At 43.1% G+C, this 10356-nt stretch overlaps 2 protein-coding genes across 2 annotated transcripts; one reads left to right on the top strand and one right to left on the bottom strand.

Moving 5' to 3' along the window:
* The first annotated feature begins 490 nt into the window (after positions 1 to 490).
* On the top strand, positions 491 to 4457 carry LOC120051146 (FAST kinase domain-containing protein 3, mitochondrial-like). The gene is made up of 7 exons (XM_038997851.1): positions 491 to 559; positions 1432 to 2924; positions 3053 to 3138; positions 3262 to 3436; positions 3547 to 3616; positions 3720 to 3834; positions 4001 to 4457. Exons 2-7 carry the CDS (start codon positions 1466 to 1468, stop codon positions 4097 to 4099), a joined length of 2004 nt encoding a protein of 667 aa, XP_038853779.1. The 5' UTR covers positions 491 to 559; positions 1432 to 1465; the 3' UTR covers positions 4100 to 4457.
* Positions 4363 to 9848, bottom strand: LOC120051147 (charged multivesicular body protein 5). The gene is made up of 8 exons (XM_038997852.1): positions 9780 to 9848; positions 7076 to 7180; positions 6122 to 6168; positions 5854 to 5947; positions 5693 to 5764; positions 5421 to 5529; positions 5090 to 5205; positions 4363 to 4894 (listed from the first exon to the last, which is right to left on the bottom strand). The coding sequence occupies exons 1-8, from the start codon at positions 9846 to 9848 to the stop codon at positions 4844 to 4846; spliced, it is 663 nt and encodes a 220-aa protein (XP_038853780.1). The 3' UTR covers positions 4363 to 4843.
* Positions 9849 to 10356: the final 508 nt, after the last annotated feature.

Here is a 10356-nt window from a genome sequence, read left to right as displayed (position 1 = left end):
GTCCCCACATTACTCATTCCACCTAGTTTGTGTGGCCGTGCATGTCAAAGACGTCACCAGCTACTGTGAAAGGATTTGTTTTAAATGCCTAGATACTGTTCAAATCAATGGGGGGAAATATATATATACAGTAATATCAATGCAAAAACTGCAATAAACCACGTTAATTCAGAGGAATCCGAGTAGTATGACCTCAACCTGATTTTTGCCTCTGAAGATAATGTAGGTCAAATCATCATGGGGGGTCCACCTTGAATGCACAGTTTAGTTAAACTTTTTCAGTGTACTTATCCCCATCGATACTTTTAGTCAATCAAGGATATGGAGGATTTGCTGAATAATTTGGAATATCACCAACACACTCGGTACAGTATTAGTTTGGTAACATTTGACATGAAATGGTTTACAGCGCGTCCTAGTGGCTTCGTAAAACAGATTTACCCACTCTATTGGTTTACAACGGGGCCAATCACGAATGAGCACCTTCGTTACGGAACCACGCTTTGCCGGTGGGTGGATTTTACTTTTTGTTTTGTCAGTGCGTCCTGTTCCACGAAAGGTAAACTGTACCTAGTACTCTTCTTGCGAACTGTTTAGTTTAATAAAGTAAAGAAATTCATAATTTCATTGCCTCCGTTGTAGGACATTGTCACGTTTACTAGCTATCTATTGTATTGCCCATAATATGACAAACTTCCGCTTTGCAGCTAGCTAGCTAAATTGTTCACTAGAACGGATACAGCCTTTGTCAGATTTGACTTTTCGTAGCAGGTTAGGATAATTGTAAGGTTATGAAAATGTTTGGGGTTATAGTTTGCTAAAATGCAAAACAGTATAAACTTTTTACGTTAAGTTGACAATCTGTATACCTTCTAGCCATGACCGCTAGCTAACACAAGGGCAAAATGACATGTTGTGCTCTCCGGTGGGTTGCACTGCATTAGTTCGCAAAATGCTGACATTTGAATGGATTTGCTTAATGTATGGCTAGGTCGTGGTATGCGTAGTTAGCATATGCTGCGTGCAGTCGCTGGTTTGATAACCACCAGCAAGCCAAGGTTACTTAATAATATTTGTATATATTTTTTTAAACCTTTATTTAAGTCAGTTACGAACAAATTCATATTTTCAATGACGGCCTGGGTTAACTGCCTTGTTCAGGGGGAAAACGACAGATTTTTACCTTGTCAGCTCTGGGATTCGATCTTGCAACCTTTCGGTTAACGTTACGAGTCCAACGCTCTAACCACTAGGCTACCTGCCGCCCCACAATTAGCAAGCTAACATCAAAATGAATGGGACATTCCATGGAAATCATCTTGCTATCCATCTTATTGCGGTGATTATTGTCAACTGAAACCACCCATTAGGTCAACTTAGTTACCAGAACTTTGTAGGCTTAGTTAACCATCTGCTCCTATGCTCATACAGGTTGGAACTGCCTATTGAGTCCTGGAACAGAGCCATGGCTTTAAAGGTGATCCAGAGGCTTCAACTGCTCAGGCAGACAGGGGCACACCTCTGTCCTCCAGGCGAGCTGAGTCGCACCAGACTCCTGAGTGTTCCGATAGGGGAGCCCATGTGTGTGGCGTGTCTATGGACCTCAGCGGACCGCTGTATCCAGAGGCAGGGCTGTCGGAAACTCAGTCAGCCAGACTGTGGAAGGATGAGTTTGTCCACCATTACCAAGGACCCTTTCTACACCACTGGGTCAGTCAGCCTCCACAAAGACTCAGTCCCCAGGTTCCGTCTGAGTCAGCTGCACCGGCCGACTGATGCAGAGGAGAAGGCCTTCCATGACCGCCTGGTTAGCTGCTCTTCCTCCAGACAGGTGCTGAGACTCCTTCGCACGGTGGAGATTATGTCTGACACCATGGCAGCGGCAGCCCTGCACCGCGTGGCTGACATAGAGCAGGATGGCACCTCCCTGAAGGACCCCAAAGTGTTGGAAGAGGACACTCTCAGGGCCCTGTGCTGCCAGCTGGAGCAGGACTCTGGGCGTCTGACGGAGGCCGGGCTGGTTTCTGCCCTGCTGGCCTGCACCCGCCTCTATGTGGACCCCTGGAGCACGCTGGTGGTTCGGCTGGTGTCAGAGAGCCAGGAGCGGCTGGACAGGGGTCAGATGAGCGTGGGCCAGCTGTGCACCCTGGGCCAGGCCCTGCTGGCCCTGGAGGGCCCGGGCTGTGGGATGCTGGAGCAGCTGATGGTGCAGGTACAGAGGCAGGGGCCTGGTCAGTGGAGTCTGGTAGAACTCACTGCAGTATACAGACTGCTGCAGGCTGGAGTAGGGGAGGAGGGCCGCTACCAGGACCTCCTAAACGCTATGCACGCCTACACTGTGTCAGTCACCTCACGTATGGACCCCCCTGCTATCAGCAGTGTGCTTAGTGCTTTGGTGGTCCTGAACCAGACCCAGGCCATGCCCCTGGTCATTAGCCTGTGTAAGCAGGCGGTCAGGCACATACCCCACTTCAGAGACGAGGAGCTGGATCTAGTGCTCGGGGCGCTCATGCACTTCGGCCACAGTGACCACTTCTTGGTGGAGGCCATGGAGAGGCACGTGCCCAAGATGACGTTCACGTCTCACCCAGAGACAGTGACCAAGGTGATGCAGTATTTTGGGTGTCGGAACATCCTGTCGCTGCCAGTGTTTGACGCGGTGGCAGAGAGCTTTGTGTACCGGGCAGACGAATACAGCACCAGCCAAGTGGCCAGGCAGATCATGCCGTTCGGGAAGCTGGGCTACCTGCCGCCCAACGCCGGAGAGGTGTTCCGGAAGGTGGAGGCCATCCTGCACGCACGCTTCTCTCACTTCCAGCCCCGGACACTCCTCAACCTGCTGCACTCCTGCATCCTGGTAGAGCGGTTCCCTGTCAACTTTGTGTCCAAGGTCTTCAACCGCTACTTCCTCCAGCAACTACAAGGTAATGCAGCTTTAGTAAATTAGCCCACGCTTATTTTACTACTCTCCATACTTATATCGGCACAGTTTATTTGGTTAATCAATTGCACGGCCTTTGATTAATACATTTTAAATGAATTTGTGTTCCAGAGCAAGGCTCAGGGGTTGACCGGATTGTTCTGGCACAACTGACCCAACTCTACATGACTGTGAAGCTTGAATGCCCTTTCTATGAGGTAGGCTAACAAGTTAGTACAAATCAATGTTCATTCTATGATAGCATTGCAACTTCAACTGCAGTGTTGACATCCAAGCACACTATCCTCTGATTCACCCTTAACACCCTGTTTTAACCCCAGGGTCCAAGGCTCCTTGCTAAGTACCGTGTCAAGTCTTTCCTAACTCCTGGTCGGTCTCTGGAGACGCCTGTTGACGGACACCTCTACAACTATGTGAAAACTGGCCTGGTGGATCTACTAGGGGCCCGCAACTACTTCGCTTCCAGAGTCCTCACTCCATACTGCTACACACTAGGTAACGTACAGACACAACACAGCTCACCTTTAATTCAGAGCTTCAGACATCCATATACTGAAAATGAAAGGTGCAAAGACAAATCCGGCCTCTGTTTCTTGTCATTTCAGATGTGGAAATAAAGCTTGATGAGGAAGGATATGTATTGCCTGCCAGTCAAATCGATGATATCTACAAGAGGTATAAACAATAGACATTTAAACCATGAAATTCATAAACATAGGTGATAAAATTGTTGTATTACAGCGATGTTATTCATGCCCATTCACTCGTGTACTTGCAGGATAGCAGTTTGCATTGACGGCCACAAGAGGTTCACTGTGAACACAAGACAGCTGCTAGGGAAAGAGGCCATCAAGCAGCGGCACCTGAGGCTTCTGGGATACGAAGTTGTTCAGGTCAGAAATTCACTCTGCAACCTTTGAGTGTTCTGTTTTCCATCTGCTGTAAATTCTGATTTCAGCCCCTCTGCTAGTGTTCTGTCAAGAGCATATCTGTATTCAGGTGGATCTTCTGTTTTTGCTCTATGCTCCATTTGTTACTAATAGTCTTTTGTTTTTTCAGATTCCTTACTATGAATTTGAAAAGCTTTGGAACAAGACTGAGGTTGTTGAATACCTTCACAAGAAGATCTTCCCCCTCAGCTATAGGCTCAGTTGGTGATGACTGGCTCAAACAAGGCCTTTGTTGCTGTGGTTGTCATAAAACTATACAGTTTGGGCACTGTGTTTTGTAAGGGTCTGTATCAGGGCTCTCCAAACCTGATCCTGGAGAGCTACCTTCCTGTGTAGGTTTTCACTTCAACCCCAGTAGAAACTTACCTGATTCAGCAGTTCTCCAGGAACAGGGTTGGAGAGCCCTCGTCTAAATGCTACATTGTCCAACATTTGTACACGAAGAGAAAGCATATCGTTCAACTACATGAATACTTTCAGAAATGTATTTATTGCTTTTGAGCGATTGTAATTCTACACACTATTAGTGTTCTATTGTATAATTAAATGACTGATTTAGTCCTGTCTCCCTCCTTTGTTTAAAAAAAAATACAACAAAGAAATATGCCTGATCTATAACTAATCCACCATTGGCATCATTTGAAATATATTATTTATATTTATTGGTAGTTGGCAACACAGTGCTGCAGTAGAAGTTAGAACAACCAAATACCAAGAAACACCTTGGAGAAAAAAACATTTGTTCATACGATCAAGAATTAATAACATAGCTGATGCATCACCATTGATTAGATTGATATCAATGATTCTCTTCAAAAGATAAGGCAGGTTGAGTCTTGTTTACCACCACGTAATAATGCATCAGTCGGATTTACATTGTAAAAAGGCTATGATACATTAAAAAAAAAAAAGTTGGGAGTATTGCCATTGGTTCCTGCCTGCTGTCTATCCATTATGTGGCAGGGATCTGTGGTAGGCCAAATTCATCCACCAGAACTCCATCCTGAAAAACATATGCACAATAAATTACATTTTATTAGGAAACATCTAAATGAGTGCATAGATGTGTCTTCAATGCAATTTCCTAAAAAACAAACAACCCTTTGAACAAGGCAGCTGTACTGGTAAGTTATGTTTGCCAGTGATCCACTACCAAACATGGTAAATGTGAATACAGTGGTCAGAGAGAGATGTGTACCCGGTTTGTTGCCCTGTCACTGGGTATTCCCTCTGGGATGGAGGGGGCAGTGCTGGCCTCATCCAGGTAGGAGCTGTCATCATCTAGCAGCAGCTCATCTCCCAGGGCATCCAGCTCTGGGAACACACACAGCCATTGATGCAAGGACTTTATTGACTGCTGTTGTATCACTGGGCTGAAGTGAACAAAACTTCTCTGTAGTGTGGGAAATGCCATCTATTGATATACGGCAGTGTTTTAATATAGACCTAGTCTGTACTGGAGCAAAACCAACTGTTGTAACACAATAGTGTATTGTCTTGTGGCTGTGTCACATTCTCACAGTACTGACCCGCTTCCAGGTCATCGTCATCGATCTCTGGCGTCCCGTAGCTTCTACTCATCGCCTCTTGCACCTCGTTGGCGTCCTCCATCATGTCCTCCAGTTGGTCCTGGAGATCCTGCATCAGGAACACAAAGAGCTCTTCACCCAAACGTCTGTCATTCTCATTACCCAATGGGCCATCCTCACTGAAACCCCACATTCACTTAACCTGGGTGAACACAGACCAGATCAGATAACTTGAATATATTGAGTAGCCAAATAGAAGACAAACGGCTTACCTCAATCTGATCGATCTTCACATTCTTGTATGCCGCCTTCATCTCTTTGGCTCCAATTTTCATGGCATCCACCTATAATGCAATGTCAGACATGTTTACCCAGAGAACTATGACAACTACAGTAAATTGTAAGTGCTACAGTCATTACTGATCCACCTTACTGTTGTTTTTGTGTCTTTGAGACTTTGTATTGTGTAGTTGGCCTGTTCCATGTTGAAGGACTGCTGGGTGAGGTTATCTCTCTGGCCCTCATACCTGAAAAACATCACAATTCAAATGATAACCTCTATTAATTAAGACGTTATGATGTACTCGTATGACTATGGTTTACAGCTCATTATGCGGTTCATCATTGTGCTACTGTGACGTTGGTCCTGACTGATTGGAGGTGTTTCATGCATTGGCAGACTGCTTTCATAAATGACTCACATTCTCTTCTGCTTCAACACTCTCATTGCCTTCTGTTTGACCATGTTCTGATGAAAACATAACCAGGAAACACAATTTACACAACATCAGGCATAAATACTGGTATACTGTATGTCTGGCCACGTGGATGGACAGACATACACTTATAATCTTCCAATCAAACCCTAACAACAAGTGGAACTGTAGAGGGAGGATGCAGACGGCCCATCCCCCCCACAGTGACAAACTTGTGTTTTATTCAAGGGTCCGATTCAGACTTAGGAAATGTATGCATTTCCTACGCACTACGCAGGTGAGAAAAGTGTAAAATAGGGAACAGTAGTCCCCTAATAGTGGAACTGTGATGACAACTGTCCCGTTGTCAGAAACTGTGCGCCAGGCTCCATGTTTAACCTGCTACATACGGTCTGCGTTCCATTTTGATTAAAATAGTCTACATGTCCCAAATTATTGTTAGCTTAATATGATCCACTAGTGCTAGCGATCCTCATGAACAACCACACGAATGTGACAGAGGAAAGAAAGGTCAACTAACGATGTAATGGAATGATGCAAAATGTAAGGAAACTGACATTACAGTTATATATGTATGTGGGTATAACTGACGGTGGCTACCGATGGTGGCTAATATTTAACACGATACAAATTGTAAACACTCAAAATAGTATGATTACATAATCCGCTTTGCAAATTCGTAAAATACTATACGTTTTTCAAATTCGTAACATATAATATGAATTGTAATTCGTAACATCGTACAAAATGGGTGATGAAAATCCACAAATTAATACATGTCATACGAAATGTAACATCATACTAAATAGCATTTCTCGGATTTACGTAAATAATAATAATACGAAATGCGCTGAGACCAGGTTGGTATAATAAGCGACTGACTGGTAAACATATCTACTATCCCAGTCTGCTTCACTCAGAGCAGGCCTTCACTCTTACCTTTGAAGGACCGTCTCTCATCTTCTTCATCTGATCCTTGTACTTGACCAGTTCAACATCTAGTCTGGCAATCTTCTTGTCAATAGACTCCGCTCGTGAGTCAACCTTAAGAAGAGAGAACGAGTAACGAGTTAGCCAGGCAGACTCTTTTCATAACTCATAGGTGCTTTTAGCAACGCGGGTGTATTTGCATACAATAGCGTTGCTTTCAATTGTATTGGGTTACACGAAAAAACTCAGTGCGAAGCCAGAAGTTAAATACAATAACATTTCCACTTACTGTACCGGTGGGCAGGACTGTTGGTCATTACGACAGGGGGAATTTGAGACAAAATATCTAAAGGATCTTATTATTAAACAGACTTTGCAAACGTGGGTCTGTGTAGGAAAAAGTTTAAAAAGGATCCTTGGGATGTCCCAACTCTGACGTCACCCCCATTGAAGTGGAAATTTTAAAATGGGTTTTGTTGGGTTAGATAAGGGTTTAGGGTAGGGACGGCCCAAGGAACCCAGATAACACTAACCCAGGGTTTCCCAAACTGTCCTCGGGACCCCAAGGGGTGCACATTTTGGTTTTTGCCTTAGCACTACACAGCTGATTCAAATAATCATCAAGCTTTGATCATTTGAATCAGCTGTTTAGTGTTAGTGCAAAAACCAAAACGTGCACCCCTTGTGGTCCCGAGAACAGGGTTTGGGAAATGCTGCACTAACCTGTTGTAGACCCACTTCCTCTCTGCTTACCTCATGTCAAAATAAAAAAAAGTCCCCCAAAAGTGATTTATTTTTTGTCCACATATGGCTTGTGCAGGACTTTTATTTTGACATGAGGTAAGCAGAGACCCAAATTTAGAAAGTCTGTTTAATAATACTATCCCTTAGATATTTTGTCAATTTTACCCCATCATAATGAATGCACAGTAAGTTGAAATGGAATTGTATTTACTTCTGGCTTCCCACTGACTATTTTTGTGCAACGCAATACAATTGAAAGAAACGTTATTGTATGTTAATATACCCCCGTTGCCAAAAGCACTTACAGTGCCTTCGGAAACTATTCAGACCCCTTGACTTTTTCCACATTTTGTTACATTACAGCCTTATTCTAAAATGGATTAAATGAAGAAAAAAATCCTTAGCAATCTACACACACACAATACCCCATAATGACGAAGTAAAAACATTATTATTTTTTAACTTTTGCAAATGTATTAAAAATAAAAACAGAAATATCTTATTTACATAAATATTCAGACCCTTTGCTATGAGACTCAAAATTGCGCTCAGGTGCATCCTGTTTCCATTGATCATCCTTGAGATGTTTCTACAACTTGATTGGAGTCCACCTGTGGTAAATTCAATTGATTGGACATGATTTGGAAAGGCATACAACTGTCTATACAAAGGTCCCACAGTTGACAGGGCAGGTCAGAGCAAAAACCAAGCTATGAGGTCGAAGGAATTGTCTGTTGAGACAGGATTGTGTCTAGGCACAGATCTGGGGAAGGGTTCCAAAACATTTCTGCAGCATTGAAGGTTCAAGAACACAGTGGTCAGCATCATTCTTAAAATTAAAGTTTGGAACCACCAAGACTCTTCCTAGAGCTGGCCGCCCGGCCAAACTGAGCAATCGGGAGAGAAGCAATCAGGGAGGTGACCAAGAACCCGATGGTCATTGACAGAGCTCCTCGGTGGAGATGGGAGAAACTTCCAGAAGGACAACCATCTCTGCTGCACTCCACTGGACCGGCCTTTATGGTAGATTGGCCAGACTGAAGCCACTCCTCAGTAAAAGGCACATGACGGCCTGCTGGAGTTTGCCAAAAGGCTCCTAAAGAGAAACAAGATTCTCTGGTCTGATGAAACCAAGATTGAACTCTTTGGCCTGAATGCCAAGCGTCACGTCTGGAGGAAACCTGGCACCATCCCTACGGTGAAGCATGGTGGCGGTGGCGGTATTATGCTGTGGGGATGTTATTCAGAGGCAGGGGGGACGATGTAATTCATTTTAGAATAAGGCTGTAACATAACAAAATGTTAAAAGTCAAGGGGTCTGAATACATTCCGAATGCGCTGTACCTCAACTGTTTTGTTTGAGTCTGAAGTCATTGTAATAACATTTTGTGGTATCAGAAAGTTATTAAAATACATGTATGAGTTATTATAATAATCATACCTTCTATTTTTACCTTCAATGGCACTAGCTAAATAGCTTTGTTCAAACCTGTAAAACACCTTTTAGCCAGTGGTTCCCAACCTTTTTTCGGTGACTCTACCACCAAATGAATTTGGCTCTGCCCGGAGTACCACTGAAGAACCCCTGAAGTACCCCCTCATGTGCATTTGACCAATAAGCCTTTGGTCTCATGAGTCTTAAGTACCCCTGGTTGGGAATCATTGTTTTAGCCTACAGTGGAAAACCAACATCACCTTACTGTACTTTTGTCAACTGGCCATCTAGATAATTAGGCAAGTTAGCTTAATAACTACGACAATGCTAGTCAAACTAACTTACAACACCACGCTGAAAATTACGTAGCTAAACAGTATTCTATAAGCTATAGGTATCAAATGGGCTGTTATTCAGGACAACTCTCCCATTATTTCTTGAACAATCAGATGTCAGCTAGCTAGCCAGCATTCAAAGTTCTTTTGTTTGTTTGTCAAAGACACTGCTCTGATTAAGTTATTTCCATATACTTACACTTCCTATGCAGTCCGTTAGATTTGGTGGTGGTCCCTTCGGTTTTCCTCGACCAAAAATACGGTTCATTTTGAAATAAATAACCAATAACTCAAAACAACAAAGAATCTATCTGGCCGTCAAAAAAATAAGGCAAACCCGGAAGCAACATTGAGCTGACGTCACATGATTTACTTCTACAAAAATCTTCCACCGCCCTAAAGCAGGAATGTGGTGCTAAATATAATTTTATTTAGTTACATTCTCAATTCATGCCGTTTATAACATAAACACTTAAAGACGAACATATAGAAATATATATTATTTTGGTGGTTTACTGAGAGGCAAGAGGTCAATCAAGAAATGTGCAATCTTTGTATTTATTTTTTCCATATCACCATCTGCTGGATGGTTGATTGAGTAGTACATGTGCAGCATAAAATAGACTAGGCCTGCTAAATATATATGTTAGGAAATTTAACAGATTAAATGTAAGGATAAATAGATGAATAACAATAAAAAATGTTGAAATTAACAAACAAAAAGTTGTTTTTAATTGAGAAAAGATATCAATACAGTAGTTGTTATTCAGTATAGG

This window comes from Salvelinus namaycush, chromosome 7 (genome assembly GCF_016432855.1).
Source record: "Salvelinus namaycush isolate Seneca chromosome 7, SaNama_1.0, whole genome shotgun sequence".
NCBI lineage: Eukaryota > Metazoa > Chordata > Actinopteri > Salmoniformes > Salmonidae > Salvelinus > Salvelinus namaycush.
The sequence above is the reverse complement of the archived record's forward strand: the minus strand, read 5'-3'. Positions and strand labels throughout refer to the sequence as shown.